This window comes from Elephas maximus, chromosome 16 (genome assembly GCF_024166365.1).
Source record: "Elephas maximus indicus isolate mEleMax1 chromosome 16, mEleMax1 primary haplotype, whole genome shotgun sequence".
In the NCBI taxonomy this organism is placed as follows: domain Eukaryota; kingdom Metazoa; phylum Chordata; class Mammalia; order Proboscidea; family Elephantidae; genus Elephas; species Elephas maximus.
Genome location: NC_064834.1, coordinates 15,867,900 through 15,888,273, shown reverse-complemented (window position 1 = coordinate 15,888,273; position 20,374 = coordinate 15,867,900). Strand labels below are relative to the sequence as shown.

The 20,374-nt window shown below is 44.9% G+C and overlaps 1 protein-coding gene across 4 annotated transcripts in view; it reads left to right on the top strand.

Annotated features, from left to right (window-relative positions):
* The window catches only part of CDH23 (cadherin related 23), a 528,116-nt gene that overhangs the window by 375,547 nt on the left and 132,195 nt on the right, over nucleotides 1-20,374 (top strand). For all 4 annotated transcript variants that reach the window (XM_049855780.1, XM_049855785.1, XM_049855781.1 and 1 more), the window contains exons 22-23: nucleotides 18,488-18,677; nucleotides 19,015-19,160. In XM_049855780.1, coding sequence (XP_049711737.1) covers nucleotides 18,488-18,677; nucleotides 19,015-19,160 — 336 coding nt within the window. The remainder of the gene's footprint in view (nucleotides 1-18,487; nucleotides 18,678-19,014; nucleotides 19,161-20,374) is intronic.

Below are 20,374 nucleotides of genomic sequence, written 5' to 3'. Positions count from 1 at the left end.
TTGTAAGCATTTCATGACACTCAAGGGCAAGTTGTAGGTTAGATTTTCTAGAATTGTCCAGAATTTTCAAGCATTCGCTCAAATTCCCAGTTATGTATTGCGATGGCCAGGAAATGAGAAATCACGATGTCCATACACTGATTGAGTTTGTCATAGCCAAATAATTTCAAAAGGAGTAGTCAGATATGTCTTTATAGCCATAAATGTATATATGCATATATACATATATATATAAAAAAAAATTTTTTTAATACATATGGATATATCTGTATATATGTGGGTATATTTTAATACCTTTGAGAGGGGCCCTTTGAGGTCTTCTAAGGCCTTGCCTTGGCCCTCAGTGAGGTAGGGGCTGTGGCTGAGGCGTGAGGAAAGGGTGGGGAGGGCTGCCAGGTGACATCAAGGAGGAGGTGATACGTGGATGGGGCTGGCCCACCTCTCTTCCCACACCCACTGCACTCACCCCCACACTGGCCGCTCAACTTCCTGAACCCACCAAACTCTTTCCCACCTCCGAGTCTTCCACAAGCTACTCCCTCCCGCCGCGTTCCTTGTGCTCTTCTTTCTCTACTACCCAACGCCTTGCTCTTCTGGTGGCTGGCTCATTCTCTTCCTTCTGTCGCAGCTTAAAATGTCACCTCCTCAAAGAGGTCCTCCCTGACTACCCTGCTTCAAGTAGCTCTGCCACCTCTCCATATTCTGTTTCCTTCAATGCTGCTCCCACAGTCTGAGTTTGTTAAGTTACTTCTTTACTAAGAGCCACTATAGTTTGGGGATTAAGTGTGCAGGCTCTAGTACCAGAATGCCTGGGTTCTAATCCCAGCTATAGCACTTACCAGCTGTGTGATCTTGGGCAAATTGCTTAATCTCTGTGTACCCCAATGTTATCTTAGTAGGAGTCCTCACCCAATAGAGTTGTGAGCTAATGAGCCAATATACACAAAGCACTGGCATATGGTGAGTGGCCGATAAATGGTGGCTGTTACCATGATCGTCACTGCCATCTTCCTCCCCCCCGGGCTTGTGTCTGTCTTGTCCACCGTTGAACCACTGTGCGTAGCACCGTGCCAGGCACACAGTAGGTGTTCCAGATATTTGTGAATGAACCTTGTTGAAAGATTTGTTCAGCTGGGGAACATCTACCCTTTCGTCCTCTCCGCATCTCACCTGCCCTCCCCGTACGCCAGGTCAGGGTTGGGTCTTTCTTGACAGAGGGAGCCTAGGGGATGTAGCCCACAACTTGCCCAGGCGTGCCCTTAGAAGTGACCCCATCCCCATCCCCCTGGACTCTGAGGCCCTGGAGTAATACCAGGGAGTTTTCAGAACTGTGTGTAGATGGAGGAGCCCTGGTGGTACAGTGATTAAGAGCTTGGCTGCTAACCAAAAGGTCGACAATTTGAATCTCCCTTTATCCACTCCCTGGAAACCCTATGGAGCAGTTCTACTCTGTCCTATAGGGTCGCTGTGAGTCAGACTTAACCTGATAGCAACAGGTTTGGGTTTTTTGGTGCAGACCAAGGAGCCCTGGTGGCATAGTGGTTAAAGCGTTTAACTGCCAACTGAAAGGTCAGCGGTTCAAAACTACCAGCAGCTCTGCAGGAGGAAGATGTGGCAGTCTGCTTCCATAAAGATTCTTGGAAACCCTCTGGGGTCACTATGAGTCAGAATCGACTTGACGGCAGTAGGTTTGGGTTGGGGTGCGTAGACCAGCGTGTGCCCACGTGTGCCTGAATCTGGAGCATTCGGAGTTGGTGTGGGGATGGGCGTCTCGTGCTGTGGGCCAAGACCATGGACATTTCCCCCCAGTAATGCCCGTGTGCTGCATATGGGGCGAAATCTGTTTGCAAGTGAGATTTGGGCCCAATTTTCCCTCCCAGCTCCTGCAAACTCCTTCAAGGACCTGGCTGATAGGCATTGATTTAGAGCCTTTCAAAGCCCTCCAGAAAAATTAAGGAGAGGGGAGATGGAGAGAATTATTCCCCATCAGGCCAGGAGAGAAATGACGAGCGTGAAATGGGAAATAAATGAGGGGAAAGTGGTGAGATTCTATGGAATCGCCCAGCAGGGAGGGAGGGTGCAGGAGGGGTCACAGCCCCACCCTCTCTGTGCCCCTACCTCACCCCCTGACCAGGGAGTGGGCTGAGAGGCCAGAAGTCAGGGCCCCCCCAACCAGGGCACCATCTGGTACTAAGGGTAAGGAAAGGGGACAGAAGAGAAGAGCAGACCCCCCCCCACCCCATATGAAATTGATCTCAGCACTTTCACCAACAGGCTGATGGCCTTGGACAGGTCATTTAACTGCTTTGCACCTCAGTTTCCCCACCTCTCCTCTAACTGTAGAGAGAAGCATTGTTGAAATTCAAGGGGTGCTGGTCTCCTTTGTTCATCAGCAGAGTGACTTTGCTGTAATTATGCCTTGAGCTCCTAGAAGCCCTGTACCTTGTTTTCAGAACAGGGGTCACTGGGCCCCCTTTGTGGAGGTTGGGGAAACTGAGGCAACGTGCCATAGTGCAGTGAGGGTACCTGGTGCAGCCAGGCCAGGAAGGTGGCGGAGGGCGCAGCTAAGAGGCTGTCCCCCACCTCTCTGAAGCAGGAGAGGGCTGGGGGCAGCTCAGGGTTCAGTCCCTGCATCAGCCTCTCTCCCTGGCCTCTTCAGGGCCCAGGGGCAGATGGGAGTCCTTGGCCAGGGCAGCCCATCTGTCTGTTCTGGTCTGGTGGCCCCAGAGACACCTCCGGCTGGGGATTAAGCCAGAAAAGGGACAGATTCTGCTGCCAAAGCACAAAAGGCCCCACATCAAGTAAGATGAAAGAGCTGATGAGGCCAGGCTGTCATCACCAACTGTCCTGGAGTTAAGAATGATACTGTCCTGGTGCAGCCCCAGGGACTGCAGTCACCCCCTCCCATTGATCTTGTCCACCTCTGGTCCACAGTCGCTTCTGCAGCACGGGGTGGGAGGCCAGCTGAGGGTTGGTGTCTCTGCTGTCCTGGGACTTGAGGGGCCCCTACGTGGTACCTGGGTCTTGGCTCTAAAGCTGGTGCTAGGTAAGCTGGAGTCTGGCCCTTGCCTCTCAGGCCCCTGCTTCCCCCTGTGGAGAGCAGGGCAGGTGGGTGGTCAGAGGAGTTCCCTGCAGAGCAGGGGTCAGTGGGCACAGGGGACCTGGGAGAGAATAAGGACACCTCACAGCCCTCAGATGGGCCTTTTCCTTCTATTTACAACCTGACTCTGCAGTGTCTGGGAGCCTAGGGGACAGGGAGCTGTGGAGTTGGGGCAGCACTGAGCATTGATCCGTTTGTGGATGGGGGCTTATGAGTGAGGAGCCAGGGGGTGGGCTGGAGCGTTAACGGCCAGAGTTTCTGGGCCCCCAGTCCTGAGACCCTCTCAGAGAGGCTCAACCTTCCCCCTCCTTGAACCCACCCCACCCCAACCCTGTAACTGCCCCAGCTCCAGGGGGCCCACCCACTCTCGAAACTGGGGCCCAGCCCTTGGCTTCCTCCCCATGCCCTGTCATCCTTGCTGTCACAGAGGCCTAATTCTTTTGCAAATCAACTTACAATCAAAAAGCTCCAAAGGAAATTCTAACTCAAAAACAAAGACCAGGCTTGCTGGCCTGACAGAGACTGGAGAAACCCTGAGAGTATGGCCCCTGACACCCTTTCAGCTCAGTAATGAGGCCACTCTTGAGGTTTACCCTTCAGCCAAAGATTGAACAGGCCCATGGAGCAAAACAAGACTAAAGGGGCATACCAGCCTTGGGGTGGGGACTGAAAGGTAGGAGGGAACAGGAAAGCTGGTAATAGGGAACCCAGGGTTGAGAAGGGAGAGTGTTGACATCTCGAGGGTTGTTAACCAATGTCATACAACAACGTGTGTACTAACTGTTTGATGAGAAACTAGTTTGTTCTGTAAACCTTCATGTAAAGTTCAGTAAAAATAAATAAACAAATAAAAAGCTCCAAAGGAAGGAGAAGAGATTTGACCAAGAGGAACCAGCTTCCAAAGCCCAGGATTTAAAATCCTACCAAAGAATCACAGGTGTTGGCGAGGGTGCAGAGAAACTGGAGCCCTCACGCACAGCCTGTGGGAATGTAAAATGTGCAGCCGCTGTGGAAAATGTTGCGGCAGTTCCTCAAAAAGTTAAACATGGAACTACCTAATGACCCAGCAATTCCACTCCTGGGCATATATCCCAAAAGACTTGAAGCAGGGACCCAAAGAGATACTTGTCCACCAATGTTCATTGCAGCATTATTTACAATAGTCAAAAGGTGGAAACAACCCAAGTGTCCATCAGCAGATGAATGGATCAACAAAATGTGCTACATACATGCAATGGACTATTATTCAGTCATAAAGAGAAATGAAGTCCTGATACGTGCTACCAAAAAAAACCCAAACCCATTGCCATTGAGTCGATTCCAAGTCATACTGACCCTACAGGACAGAGTAGAACTGCCCCATAGAGTTCCCAAGGAGCACCTGTGGATTTGAACTGCCGACCTTTTGGTTAGCAACCGTAGTACTTAACAAGTAAGCCATGAGGGTTTCCAATCCATGCTACAGCATGGATAAACCTTGAAAACATTACACTGAGTGAAATAAGCCAGACGCAAAAGGACAAATATTGTATGATCCACTTGTGTGAAATATCTAGAATAAGGAAATTCATCGAGATAGAAAGTAAATTAGGGATCACCAGGGGCTGGGGGGAAGAGGGAATGGGGAGTCATTGCTTAATGGGTACAGAGTTTTTCTTTGAGGAGATGAAAAATGTTTTGGAAATAGATAGTGATAGTCACACAGGTCCCTTAGTGGTGCAAATGGTTTGTGCACAGCTGCTAACCAAAAGGCTGGGGACTCAAGCCCACCCAGCAGCACTGAGGAAGAAAGGCCTGGCAATCTACTTTTGTAAGATTACAACCATTGAAAACCCTACAGAGCCTGGTTCTAATCTGAAATACGTGGGGTTGCTACACTCAAGGGCAACAGGTTTGAGTTTTTGTTTTTTTTTTAATGTTCACACAACATTGTGAACGTAATTAAATGTCACTGAATTATACACTTAAAAATGGTTAAAATGGTAAATTCTATGTTACATATATTTTGTTGTTAGATGCTGTCGCGTCAATTCTGACTCATAGCAGCCCTGTGTACAAACACTGCCCAGTCCTGTGCTGTCTGAGCCTGGGTTCTCCAGAGAAACGAAACCAGTGAAGCAGAGAGAAAGAGAGATTTATCTCAAGGAAATGGTTCATGTGGTTGTTGCAGAGGCTGGCAAGCCCCAAGTCCATGGATCAGGCGTCAGACTGGAAGCTTCTCCTGACTCTCGTAGCTACAGGGTTCTGACAAACCAAAGATCAACGGGTCAGACAGCAGGCTGCTGGCTCAAGGGCTGAGATTGATGAATCCCAGGATCAGCAGATAAGCTCCTAACTCAAGTCCCGAGAACCGGAGGTCAGATAATGATGAACCAGATGCAGGATCCAGAGCGAGAGCCTTGCTGGAACATCCATTTATATACTGGAGGCAGGGCACACCCCAAGGAAACTCCCTTTTTTAAACAATGGCTGCTTATAGCAGATCTCATCATGAAGTTGATTACATCGTTACATAACTGCCAAACTACATCACAACTGCCAAACCACTGAGAATCATGGCCCAGCCAAGTTGACACACAACCTTAACCATCACACGTACCATCCTCACAATTGTTGCTGTATTTGACCCCATTGTTGCAGCCACTATGTCAGTCCATCTCGTTGAGAGTCGTCTTCTTTTTTGCTGACCCTGTACTTCACCAAGCATGATGTCCTTCTCCAGGGACTGGGCCCTCCTGATAACATGTCCAAAGTACGTGAGATGAATTCTCACCATCTTCACTTCTAAGGAGCATTCTGGCTGTACTTCTTCCAAGACCTGTTCATACTTCTGGCAGTCCACGGTATAGTCAATATTCTTTGCCAACACCGTAATTCAAATACGTTAATTCTTCTTCGGTCTTCCTTATTCATTGTCCAGCTTTCACATGCATATGAGGTCATTGAAAATACCATGCTTGGGTGAGGCACACCTTAGCCCTCAAAATGACGTCTTAGCTTTTTAACACTTTAAAGATGTCTTTTGCAGCATATTTGCCTGATGCAATACGTCATTTGATTTCTTTTTCTGTTTTTTCATTGTGCTTTAAGTGTAAGTTTACAATTCAAGTCAGTTTCTCGTACAAAAACTTACACACACGTTGTTATATGACACTAGTTGCTCTCCCTATGATGTGACAGCACGCTCCTCCTCTCCACCCTGTATTTCCCCATGTCCATTCAACTGCTCCTGTCCCCGTCTGCCTTCTCATCTTGCCCCGGACAGGAGCTGCCCATTTAGTCTCATGTGTCTACTTGAGCGAAGAAGCACATTCCTTACCAGTATCATTTTATGTCTTATAGTCCAGTCTAATCTTTGTAGAGTTGGCTTCAGGAATGGTTTTAGTTTTGGGCTAACAGAGTCTATCTAGGAGCCATGTCTTCTGGGATCCTTCCAGTCTCAGTCAGACCATTAAGTCTGGTCTTTTTACTAGAATTTGAGTTTTGCACCCCACTTTTCTCCTGCTCCATCAGAGACTGTTGTGTTCCCTGTCAGGGTGGTCATTGGCGGTAGCCAGGCACTATTTAGTTCTTCTGGTCTGAGGCTGATGGAGTCTCTGGTTTATGTGGCTCTTTCTGTCTCTTATCTTCCTTGTGTCTTTGGTGTTCTTCATTCTCCTTTGCTCCAGGTGAGTTGGGACCAATTGATGCATCTTAGATCGCCGCTCACCAGCTTTGAAAACCCCAGATGCCACTCGCCAAAGTGGGATACAAAACATTTTCTTAATAAACTTTGTTATGCCAGTTGATCTAGATGCCCCTGAAACCATGGTTCCCAGACCTCCACACCTACAAAGTGTTTGGTTGTGTTTAGGAAACTTCTTAGCTTTTGGTTTAGTCCAGTTGTGCTGACTTCCCCATTTTTGTGTGTTCCCTTCACCTAAGATAATTCTTGCCTACTATCTAGTTAGTGAATACCCCCTCCCTCTCTCCTTTAAACCTTTTCTTGATTTCTTATAATAGAGGTCTCGCACAATATTTGTTCTTTTGTGACTAATTTCACTCAGCATAATGCCTTCCAGATTCATCCATGTATGAGATGTTTCACGGATTTGTTGTTGTTCTTCATCGTTGCATAGTATTCTGTTGTATGACTATACCATAATTTGTTTATCCATTCATCATTGATGGGCACCTAGGTTGTTTCCATCTTTTTGCTGTTGTAAACAGTGCTGGAGTGAACATGGGTGTGCATATATCTATTCATGTGAGGGCTCTTATTTTTTTAGGATATGTAACAAGGATTTTTTTTTTTTTTTTTTAACAAGGAGTAGGATTCCTGGATCGTATGGTAATTCCATTGCTAGCTTTTTAAGGAAGCGCCAAATTGATTTCCAAAGTGGTTGTACCATTTTACATTCCCACCAGCATTGTATAAGTAAGTGTTCCAGTCTCTCTACAACCTCTCTGACATTTACTGCTTTGGGTTTTTTGGATTAGTGCCAGCCTTGTTGGGGCGAGGTGGTATCTCATTGTAGTTTTGATTTGCACTTCCCTAATGGCTAATGATGGTGAGCATTTCATCATGTATCTGTTAGCTGCCTTCTTCTTTGGTGAAGTGCCTGTTCCTATCCCATTTTTTAATTGGGTTATTTCTCTTTTTGTTGTTGAGGTTTTGCAGTAGATTTTAGATATTAGATGCTGATCAGATCTGTCATGGCCAAAATTTTTTTCTCAGTCTGTAGGTTGTCTTTTTACTCTTTTGGTGAAGTCTTTGGATGAGCATAAGTGTTTGATTTAGGAGCTCCCAGTTATCTAGTTTTCTTTTTTGGTGTTTGTGCATTGTTAGTAGTGATTTGTATACTGTTTATGCCATATATTAGGGCTCCTAGCATTGTCCCTATTTTTTCTTCCATGATCTTTATCGTTTTAGATTTTATATTTAGGTCTTTGATCCATTTTGAGTTCGTTTTTATGCATGCTGTGAGGTATGGGTCTTGTTTCCTTTTTTTGCAGATGGATATCCAGTTATGCCAGTGCCATTTGTTAAAGACTGTCTTTTCCCCAGTTGACAGACTTTGGGCCTTCATCAAATATCAGCTGCTCATAAATGGATGAATTTACGCCTGGACTCTCAATTCTGCTCCACTGGTCTATGTATCTGTTGTTGTACCAGTACCAGGCTGTTTTGACTACCAGCAGTATAATAGGCTCTAAAATCAGGTAGTGTGAGGCCTTCCACTTTGTTCTTTTTCAGTAATGCTTTACTTATCTGGGTCTCTTCCCTTTCCATATGAAGTTGGTGGTTTGCTTCTCCAATGCATTAAAAAATGTCCTTGGAATTTGGATCGAGATTGCATTGTATCTATTGATTGCTTTGGGTGGAATAGACATTTTCACAATGTTGAGTCTTCCTATCCACAAGCAAGGTATATTTTCCATTTGCATAGGTTTCTTTTGGTTTCTTGCAGTAGTGTCTTGTAGTCTTCTTTGTATAATAGATCTTTTATGTCTCTGGTTAGGTTTATTCCTAAGTATTTTATCTTGTTGGGGGCTATAGTAAATGGTATTGGATTTGGTGATTTCCTCTTCGAAGTTCTCTTTGTTGGTGTAGAGGAATCCAACTGATTTTTGTATGTTTATCTTGTATCCTGATACTTTACTGAACTCCTCTATTAGTTCCAGTAGTTTTCTTGTGGATTCTTTAGGGTTTTCTGTGTATGAGATCATATCATCTGCAAATAGAGATACTTTTACTTCTTCCTTACCAATTTAGATGCCCTTTTATTTCTTTTTCTAGCGTGATTGTTTTGGCTAGGACCTCCAGCACAATGTTGAATGTTGTTGTTGTTGTTAGGTGCTATCCAGTCGGATCCAACTCATAACCACTTTTTGTACCACAGAACGAAACACTGCCCTGTCCTGTGTCATGCTCACAATCATTGTTACGCTTGAGCCCATTGTTGAAGCCGCTGTGTCGATCCATTTTGGTGCGAGTCTTCCTCTTTTTTACTGATCATCTACTTTACCAAACATCATGTCCTTCTCCAGGGACTGATCCTTCCTGACAACATGTCCAAAGTATGTAAAATACGGTCTCACCATCCTTGCTGCTCAGGAGCATTCTGGTTGTGCTTCTTCAAAGACAGATTTGTTCGTCCTTTTGGTAGTCCATAGTATATTCAATATTCTTTGCCCACACCACAATTCAAAGGCGTCAATTCTCCGGCCTTCCTCATTCATCGTCTGGTTTTCGCATGCATATGATGCGATTGAAAATACCGTGGCTTGGGTCAGGCACACCGTAGTCTTCAAGGTGACATCTTTGCTTTTCAACACTTTAAAGGGGTCTTTTGCAGCAGATTTGCCCAATGCAATGCATCCTTTGATTTCTTGACTGCTGCTTCCATGGGTGTTGATTGTGGATCCAAGTAAAATGAAATCCTTGACAGCTTCAATCTTCTCTCCATTTATCATGATGTTGCTTATTGGTCCAGTTGTGAGGATTTTTGTTTTCTTTATGTTGACGTATAATCCATAACTATGGTCTTTGATCTTCATCAGTAAGTGCGTCAAGTCCTCTTCACTTTCAGCAAGCAAGGTAGTGTCATCTGCATAACGCAGGTTGTTAATGAGTTTTCCTCCAATCCTGATGCCCCTTTCTTCTTCATGTAGTCCAGCTTCTCAGATTATTTGCTCAGCATACAGATCGAATAGGTATGGTGAAAGGATATGACCCTGACGCACACCTTTCCTGACTTCAGACCACGTAGTATCTCCTTGTTCTGTCTGAACAACTGCCTCTTGTTCTATGTACAGGTTCCTCAAGAGCACAATTAAGTGTTCTGGAATTCCTGTTCTTCAAAATGTTATCCATAATTTGTTATGATCCACAAAATCTAATGCCTTTGCATAGTCAATAAAACACATGTAAACATCTTTCTGGTATTCTCTGCTTTCACCCAGGATCCATCTGATATCAGCAATGATATCCCTGGTTCCACATCCTCTTCTGAATCTGGCCTGAATTTCTAGCAGTTTCCTGTTAATATACTGCTGCAACCACTTTTGAATGATCTTCAGCACAATTTTACTTGTCTGTGATATTGTTGGAAACCCTGGTGGTATAGTGGTTAAGCGTAACAGCTGCTAACCAAGAGTTCAGCAGTTTGAATCTAGCAGGTACTCCTTGGAAACTCTACGGAGCAGTTCTACTCTGTTCTCTAAGGGTTGTTATGAGTCGGAATCGACTCGACGGCAGTGGGTTTGGTTTGGTTTTTTGGTGATATTGTTTCGTAATTTCCATATTCAGTTGGATCACCTTTCTTGGGAATAGGCATACATATGAATCTCTTCCAGTCAATTGGCCAGATAGCTGTCTTCCAAATTTCTTGGCATAGACAAGTGAGCACTTCCAGCACTGCATCCATTTGTTGAAACATCTCAATTGATATTCTGTCCATTCCTGGAGCCTTGTTTTTCGCCAGTGCCTTCAGTGCAGCTTGGACCCCTTCCTTCAGTACTATTGGTTCCTGATCATATGCTACCTCTTGAAATGGTTGAACATCGACCAGTTCTTTTTGGTATAATGACTCCGTGTATTCCTTCCCTCTTCTTTTGATGCTCCCTGCATCATTTAATATTTTCCCCATAGAATCCTATTGCAACTCAAGACTTGAATTTTTTCTTCAATTCTTTCAGCTTGAGAAATCCTGAGCGTGTTCTTCCCTTTTGCTTTTCTATCTCCAGCTCCTTGCAGATGTCATTATAATATTGTACTTTGTCTTCTCAAGATGCCCTTTGAAATCTTCTGTTCAGTTCTTTTCCATCATCATTTCTTAACTTTTGCTTCAGCAGCTCAACGTTCAAGAGCAAGTTTCAGTCTCTTCTGACACCCGTTTTGGTCTTTTCTTTCTTTCCTGTGTTTTTAATGACCTCTTGCTTTCTTCATGTGTGATGTCCTTGATGTCATTCCACAACTCATCTGGTCTTCGGTCATTAGTGTTCAACACGTCTAATCTATTCTTGAAATGGTCTCTAAATTCAGGTGGGATGTACTCAAGGTTGTACTTTGGCTCTCATGGACTTGTTCTAATTTTCTTCAGTTTCAACTTGAACTTGCATAAGAGCAGGTGATGGTCTGTTCTGCAGTCAGCCCCTGTCCTTGTTCTGACTGATTATATCGAGCTTTTCTATTGTCTCTTTCCACAGATGTAGTCGATTTGATTCCTGTGTATTTCATCTGGCGAGATCCATGTGTATAGTTGCTGTTTATGTTGGCAAAAAAAGGTATTTGCGATGAAGAAGTAGTTCATCTTGCAAAATTCTATCATGTGATCTCCCACATGGTGTCTATCACCAAGGCCATATTTTCCAACTACCGATCCTTCTTCTTTGTTTCCAATGTTCACATTCCAATCACCAGTAATTATCAATGCATCCTGATTGCATGTTTAATCAATTTCAGACTGCAGAAACTGGTAAAAATCTTAAATTTCTTCGTCTTTGGCCTTAGTGGTTGGTGCATAAATTTGAATAATAATCACATTAACTGGTCTTCCTTGTAGGCATATGGATATTTTCCTATCACTGACAGCATTGTACTTCAGGATAGGTCTTGAAATGTTCTTTTTGACGATGAATGCAACACCGTTCCTCTTCAAGTTGTCATTCCTTGCATAGTAGACCATCTGATTGTCCGATTCAAAATGGCCAACACCAGTCCACTTCAGCTCACTAATGCCTAGCATATCAATGTTTATGTGTTCCATTTCATTTTTGATGATTTCCAATTTTCCTAGATTCATGCTTCATACATACCAGGTTCCGATTATTAATGGATGTTTGCAGCTGTTTCTTCTCATTTTGAGTCATGCCACATCAGCAAATCAAGGTCCCGAAAGCTTGACTCCATCCACATCATTAAGGTCGACTCTACTTTGAGGGGGCAGCTCTTCCCTAGTCATCTTTTGAGTGCCTTCCAACCTGGGGGGCTCATCTTCCAGCACTATAACAGACAGTGTTCTGCTACTATTCATAAGGTTTTCACTGGCTAATGCTTTTCAGAAGTGGACTGCCGGGTCCTTCTTCCTAGTTTGTCTTAGTCTGGAAGCTCAGCTGAAACCTGTCTGCCATGGGTGACCCTGCTGGTATCCCAATACTGGTGGCATAGCTTCTAGCATCACAGCAATGCACAAGCCCCTACAGTACGACAAACTGACAGACACATGGGGGAATGTTGACTAACAGTGGTGATAAAGGGCATCTTGTCTGGTTCCTGCTCTCAAGGGGAATGCTTTCAGACTCTCTGCTTTTAGAATGATGTTGGCTGTTGGCTTTGTATAAATGTGGTTTATTATGTTGAGGAATTTCCCTTCTGTTCCTATTTTGCTGAGAGTTTCTATTGTGAATGAGTGTTGGACATTGTCAAATGCCTTTTCTGCATCAGTTGATAAGATCATGTAGTTCTTGTCCTTTGTTTTATTTATGTGATGGATTACGTTGATTGTTTTTCTAATATTGAACCATCCCTGCATACCTGGTATGAATCTCACTTGGTCATGGTGAATTATTTTTTTTTTGATATGTTGTTGAATTCTATTGGCTAGAATTTTGTTGAGGATTTTTGCATCTAAGTTCATGAGGGATATTTGTCTGTAATTTTCTTTTTTTGTGATCTCTTTACCTGGTTTTGGTACCAGGGCAATGCTGGCCTCATAGAATGAATTTGGGAGTATTCCATCGTTTTCTATGCTCTGAAATACCTGAAAGTTTGGTAGAATTCTCCAGTGAAGCTGTTGTTGGGAGTTTTTTAATTACCTTTTCCATCTCTTCTTTTGTTATAGGTTTATTTAGTTGTTCTACCTTTATTTGTGTTCGTTTAGGTAGGTAGTGTACTTCTAGAAATTTGTCCATGCCCTCTAGGTTTTCAAATTTGTCAGGGTCCAATTTTTCATAGTATTCTGTTATGATTCTTTTAATTTCCTTTGGGTCTGTTGTGATATCGTCCGTCTCATTTCTTATTTGGATTATTTGCTTCCTCTCCTGTTTTTCTTTTGTCAGTTTGGCCGGTGGTTTATTGATTTTGTTCATCCTTTCAAAGAACCAGATTTTGGTCTTGTTAACTCTTTCGCTTATTTTTCTATTCTCTATTTCATTTAATTCTGCTCTAACTTTTTATTATTTGCTTTCTTCTGGTGCCTGAGGGCTTCTTTTGCTGCTCTGTACTTGTTCAAGTTGTAGGGTTCATGTTTTGATTTTGGCCCTTTCTTCTTTTTGGGTGTGTGCATTTATTGCTATAAATTGACCTCTGAGCACTGCTTTGCTGTGTCCCAAAGGCTCTGGCAGGATGTGTTTTCATTCTCATTTGATTCTATGAATTTTTTTATTCCGTCCTTAATTTCTTCTATAATTCAGTAGTCTTTGAGCAAGTATTGTTCAGTTTCCATATGTTTGATTTTTTTCCTTGCCTTTTCTGTTATTTATTTCTACTTTTATGGCCTTACGGTCAGAAGAAAAGATGCTTTGTAATATTTCAATGCTTTGGATTCTGTTAAGGATTGCTTTATGGCCTAATACGTGGTCTGTTCAGGAGAGTGTTCCATGTGGCTGGAAGTATACTTGGCTTCTGTTGGGTGGAGTGTTCTGTATGTGTCTGTGAGTTCAGGTTGGTTGATTGTGGCATTTAGATCATCCGTGTCTTTACTGAGCTTCTTTGTGGATGCTCTGTCCTTCACCGAAAGTGGTGTATTGAAGTCTTCTACTATTACTGTGGAGCTGTCTCTCTCTCTTTTCAATTCTGTTAGAGTTTGTTTTATGTATTTTGGAGTCCTGTCCTTGGGTGTGTAAATATTTATTATGGTTATGTCCTCCTGGTGTATTGACCCTTTAATCATTATATAGTGTCCTTCCTTATCCTTTCTGGTGGGTTTTACTCTAAAGTCCATTTTGTCAGAAGTTAATATTGCCACCATTGCTCTTTTTTGATTGTTGTTTGATATATTTTTTTTCCATTCTTTGAGTTTTAGTTTGTTTGTGTCTTTAAGTCTAAGGTGTGTCTCTTGTAGGCAGCATATAGACGGATGGCTTTTTTAAATACATTCTGCCACTGTCTGTCTCTCTACTGGTGCATTTAGTCCATTTGCATTCAGCGTGATTATCGATAGGTATGAGTTCAGTGCAGTCATTTTGACGACTTTTTTTATGTGTTGTTGACAGTTTCTTTGTTCCACTTAATTTTCTGTGCTGAGTCATTTTTCTTTATGTATTTTCTTTTTCTCTTTTTCATTGTTGTTCATTTTGTATTTGCTGAGTCTTTACGTTTTTCTTGTTTTTTATTTTAATGTGTAGGATTGTTAGTTTCCTTTGTGGTTGCTTTAATATTTACCCCTATTTTTCTAAGTTTAAATCAATCTTTTATTTCTTTATATTGCCTTCACTTCCTGTCCATATGAAAGATCTGTGACTACATTTTTTAGTCCCTCTTTTTTGTTTTAATGTTGTCATCTTTTACATAATGATGTCCTTGTTTCCCTATTTTGAGTATTTTAGCTTTGATTTATTTTTGTGATTTCCCTATCTGGGTTGATAAATGGTTGCTCTGTCCTGTGTTCTAGTTTTGGGTTGTTATCTGATGTAACTGATTTTCTAACCGGAGGACTACCTTTAGTATTTCTTGTAATTTTAGTTTGGTTTTTGCAAATTCCCTAAACTTCTGTTTTTCTGGAAATGTCCTAGTTTCACTGTCATATTTGAGAGACAGTTTTGCTGGAAATATGATTCTTGGCTGGACATTTTTTTCCTTCAAGCCTTTATATATGTCATCCCATTGCCTTCTTGCCTGCATGGTTCCTGCCGAGTCTTCTGAGCTTATTCTTATTGACTGTCCTTTGTAGGTGACTTTTCATTGATTCCTTGCTGCCCTTAAAATTCTCTCTTTATCTTTGGTTTTGGCAAGTTTGATTATAATATGTCTTGATGACTTTCTTTTGGGATCTACTTTGTGTGGGGTTCGATGAGCATCTTGGATAGATATCCTCTCATCTTTCATGATGTTAGGGAAGTTTTCTGCCGACAAAATCTTCATCAATTCTCTCTGTATTTTCTGTTATCCGCCCCCCCCCACCCCCCCACCACCACCCCACCACCACCCAGTTCCGGTACTCCAATCACTTGTAGGTTATTCCTCTTGATACAGTCCCACATAATTCTTAGGGTTTCTTCATTTCTTTTAATTCTTTTATCTGATTTTTCCTCAAATATGTTGGTATCAAGTGATTTATCTTCATTCTCACTAATTCTGACTTCTATTGCCTCAGTTCTTTTCCTATGACTTTCTGTTGTCTAATTCTGAAATTTTATTGTTAATCTCCTGGATTTTTGTTTGCTGCCTCTCTATGGATTCTTGCAGCCTATTAAATTTATCATTATGCTCTTCTCTAATCTTCTTAAGTTCCTCTATTGCTTTGTCTTTGTGCTCCTTGGTTTGTTCTGTGTTTTGCCTGATCTCCTTCCTGATCTCTTGAAGAGTTCTGTATATTAATCTTTCATATTCTACCTCTTGTAATTCCAGGAGTTTTTCTTCTTCCAGAAGATTTCTTGATTCATTGTTCTGGGCTTTTGCTGAAGCCATCTTGGTCTGCCTCTTTATGTGATTTGATATTGACTTTGTCTCCGAGCCATCAATAAGTTATCATATTTATTTATTTAATGTTTGCTTACTGTCTCCTAGCTTCTTGTTTTGTTTTGTTTTGATATGCCCAAGTAGGCTGCTCAAGTGAGCTAGTTTGATTATTGCTGCCTTTGAAGCTCTAACGTCCTTTCACCGGGTGGTTAGAGCTGTTACTAGGTATGTGAGCCCGGGAGTCCGTTTACTTTTCTTGTACGGATTCAGCTCAGGTGTCCAGGTAGTTGGTCACCAAGTGTGTGGTGCAGCAAGCTCTCACCTACGGTCCTAGACAAGCAGGAGTGATTGGTGTAGGCACAGGTATCTGGCTGCAGTAGAGGGTCATGCGCTGAGAAATGCAGGGGGCTGACAACTGAGTGTCTGTGAGGAAAGTGTGTCCCTGTTCCCTAGAGCATGTAGATGGGTGGGTTTTGCAGCCAGACTATGGGCACCCAATGCTGTTGGCTGTAAGGACTGGGAGGCACCACTTATTCTTGGACCTCTGTTGCAGGTGGCTATGTGGCATGGCTGGAGCCACCAGTCCCCAGGCCCCTGATATGGGTAGGTGAGGACCCTGCTTTATAGGCAGAGCAGTGTCAAATGGCACAAATTTGCCTCTCCACCATATAGCTGAAACAGTTGAAGTTAGACTTCAGATATATACCCTGTTGTACTGTGCTGATGAGGGCCTATGCTGTTGAAATGGGCCCACACAGGTCTATGCAGGGGTGAAAGGCATTCGAAGTCCACGGATCCCTTATGCCTGTGCTTAGGCAAAGGAGCTGTTTCTGCCCTGAGTTCCCGGCTTAGGGGAGCCGGCAGATTATTTTTTCCCAGTTTGTTAATTTGTTTTCTCTCCAGGGCCGGGAGAATGGCTCAGGATGCATGATGGGTCCTACTTCCGGCCCAGGGGACACAGCAATCTCTGAAGCTGGCTGGGACCCAGTGTAGAGTGGGAAGGGGGCAGGTAAATGGGAGAGAGGTTTTTCCCAAAGGGAAATGCAGTAGGTTAGACACATGTACTTATCTTTTGCCAATCGAGCCCCGCTTTTTGCTGATTCTGGAGACTTGAGTAGACTCTGCCGCTCGGTCTCTCATGATGTGGAAAACACCTCTCAAATGTCACTGCTTGCGTCACTGCTGGCACCAGGTTTCCGCCAGGTCAGGTCTGGCAACTCCTCGCTGCTCCTGAACCGTCTCTCCCTCCCTCTGCCGCTGAGTCTGCTTCCTCAACTTTGCCTTTGATGTTCAGGGCTCCTAGATTTTCATATATAATCAATTCACTTGTTTTTATCGGTTTTTGTTGTAAGAGGAACCACAGGAAGCATCTGACTACTCCACCCTCTTGGCCCCGCCCCCTCTACCTGTGATTTCTTGCCTGCTGCTTCCATGGCTGTTGATTGTGGATCCAAGTCAAATGAAATCCTTGACAACTTCAATCTTTTCTCCGTTTATCATGATGTTGCTCCTTGGTCCAGTTGTGAGGATTTTTGTTTTCTTTACGTTGAGGTGCAATCCATACTGAAGGCTGTGGTCTTTGATCTTCATTAGTAAGTGCTTCAAGTCCTCTTCACTTTCAGCAAGCAAGGTTGTGTCATCTGCATATTACAGGTTGTTAATGAGTCTTCCTCCGATCCTGATGCCCCATTCTTCATGTAGTCCAGCTCCTCAGATTATTTGCTAAGCATACAGATTGAAGAAGTATGGTGAAAGAATACAACCCTGACACACACACTTCCTGATTTTAAACCACCAGCATCCCGTTGCTCTGTTCAAACGACTGCCTTTTGGTTTATGTACAGGTTCCTCATGAGCACAATTAAGTGTTCTGAAATTCCCATTCTTCACAATGTTATCCATAATTTTTATGATCCACACAGTGAAATGCTTTTGCATAGTCAATAAAACACAGGTAAACATCTTTCTGATATTCGCTGCTTTTTGCCAAGATTCATCTGACATCAGCAGTATGTATTTTGCCACAATTGAGCTTCCAAAAGCTCAACCAGAGGCTTGGGCCCCATGGTCATAGGCCTTCTGGGGCCCCCCTGCTTTCTCAAAAGGCTGTGCACATGTCACCCTGCATGTCTGGAAAGGAAGGACACAGAGACTGGCTGGCAGTATTGTCTGGTGGTTACTAGCATGGGCTCTGAAGGGACCCAGACCGGGGATAGAATCCCAGCTGTGCCACTCTCTGTCTACATGACCTTGGAAGCCTCTCAGGGCCTCATCTGTAAAATGGTCACTATTACAGGCATCTGCTTCATAAGGCCATTGACTCGGTGCATGGAGAACACAGGCATTTCTGTGTCATTGGGCGCCTGCTGTATGCCACCATGTGCCAAGTACTGTCAGTTGTACTAGCTCATGTCATCCTCAGGGCAAGGCAGGGCTCCCCACCCTCACTGTTACCAAGGCCTAAATGGAGAAATGATCTTGCTTAAGGTCAAAATTGCTAAACAAAGAAGCCAGGGCTGGAGGGAAGACCTCTACTGCATCAAATCTTCTAAACCTCCCAGTGCCCCGCGGATGGAGCCAGGAGAGAGGCCCCCTTCCTAGGCCTGAGCCAGGAGGCCTCCTCCTCTCAGGCAGCAGGGTTGCCTGGGCCAGTGCATGAGCTCAGATCAGCAAAGGCAGGCAGCCTTGGGCGCAGCGAGTCCTCCCCCAGGCTGGGCCAGGCTGCCCCAGGGGCACCAACCCCACCCCTCAGTGAAGGTGGTCTTGTCCCCTTCCCGCCTTGGCAGGTGGTGGCCGTGGACCCAGACCTGGGCGAGAATGGCACCCTGGTGTATAGCATCCAACCGCCCAACAAGTTCTACAGCCTCAACAGCACCACAGGCAAGATCCGCACCACCCACGTCATGCTGGACCGGGAGAACCCCGACCCCCAGGAGGCAGAGTTTATGCGCAAGATCATCGTCTCCGTCACCGACTGTACGTGCCCTCACGCCCCTCAGGCCCCAGACCTTGGGCTGTGGCCCCAACACTCGGGCCTGGGAATGTCCTTTAATGGCTCGTCTTTTGGCTTGTCCCCTGGGGTCCTGGGACCTACCCAGAAGGCTGTGGAACACCCATGTCCCTATTGTGATCCCCTCAGAGCACCCTGAAAAGGGTGGAAGGGTGTGGGGGGATGCGAGGCCCAAGCTGCTTCCCAGAAAGGCCACCAGAATGGGAGATCGCTGAATCTGCCTCCCCCTCCCTCTCCCCACTCTTCTTTCTCCCTGCCCCTCTTTCTCTTACACCCCTCCTTCCCTCTCTCCGGTACCCCCAGGTGGCAGGCCCCCTCTGAGAGCCACCAGCAGTGCCACAGTGTTTGTGAACCTCTTGGACCTCAATGACAATGACCCCACCTTTCAGAATCTGCCTTTCATGGCTGAAGTGCTCGAGGGCACCCCTGCAGGGGTCTCCGTCTACCAAGTGAGTCTCTCTCTCCCGGCTCAATACCCTGCCCTCTGTCTCCCTGACCTCATCCTTGCCAGCCAACAAGTGGGCAGTGAGTGTCCATGTATGCCTGGCCCTGTGCTGGGATCTACATAATCCCATGCCAGCTTGGGGAGCCAGTGCTATGAGAGCTGGGCAATGGGCGGGGTAGTCTGGGAAGGCTTCCTGGGCTGGGTCTTGAAGGACAGGTGGATTTGGAGAGATGGAGTGAAAGCACCACAGGGGCGGCTAAGGAGATGGGTAAAGGCAGAAACAAGGAACCCCGGGGTGGCACAAATGGTTGAGTACTTGGCTAATAACTGGAAGATCGGAGGTTTGAATCCATCCAGAGGTACCTCAGAGGAAAGGCCTGGATATCTCCTTCCCAAAAATCAGCCATTGAAAACCCTCTGGAGCACAGGTCTACTCTGACACGTATGGCAACACAGAGGAGTTGCCATGAGTCTAAGTCCATTCGATAGCAACTGGTTTTGGTAAAGGTAGAAACAGAGAGAGGAAGGCAAGTTGGAGAGATTCTCAGAACAAGATTATGGAGATCTGGCCCAAGACCCTCAACACTCAAGCCTGCAGAGAGTTCTAGAGCATAGAGAAGTTCAGACTGAGTAGCCCAGGCACCCACCCTCCCAAGGCAGCCCTTGTTGTGGGTGGGACTCTGCCCATTTTGCAGGAGGCTTCAGAGGGACCTGCCCAGGTCCCTGAAGCCAGGAAGAGGTGGGACCCAATCCTGAACCCAGCTCCTCTATCTTCTGGTGCATTCAGGAGGACCCTAAAGATGCTGGTTCAGGGGAGCCGATACCCCTAAACAGGCCATTTTGAAAAACTGGAAAGCCCTAACAGTTAAGAACATGGGCTTTGGAATCTGATCAGCATGTATGTCGATTCCAACTCTACCACCTCCCAGTTGCATGACTTGGAGCAAGGAACCTCTCTGAGTCTCAGTTTTCTCACCTGTGAAATAGTAGGACCTGCTGCTGTGGGAATTCAGTCAGAAGCACATCAGGCACTTGGGCTACGGGAAATGCACGGTAGCTGTGCTCGTTACGCGCCTGTCGTGAGGCTTTGTACCAGAGAGAAAGGGCTTGGTGGCAGAGGGCTAACCTGTTCCCATTCGAGGAAGGCTTGATTGTTTTTTAGGATGGCAGAGTGGATACCCTTGGTGATGACCTGTAAGCCACTGTGCCTCAGTTTCT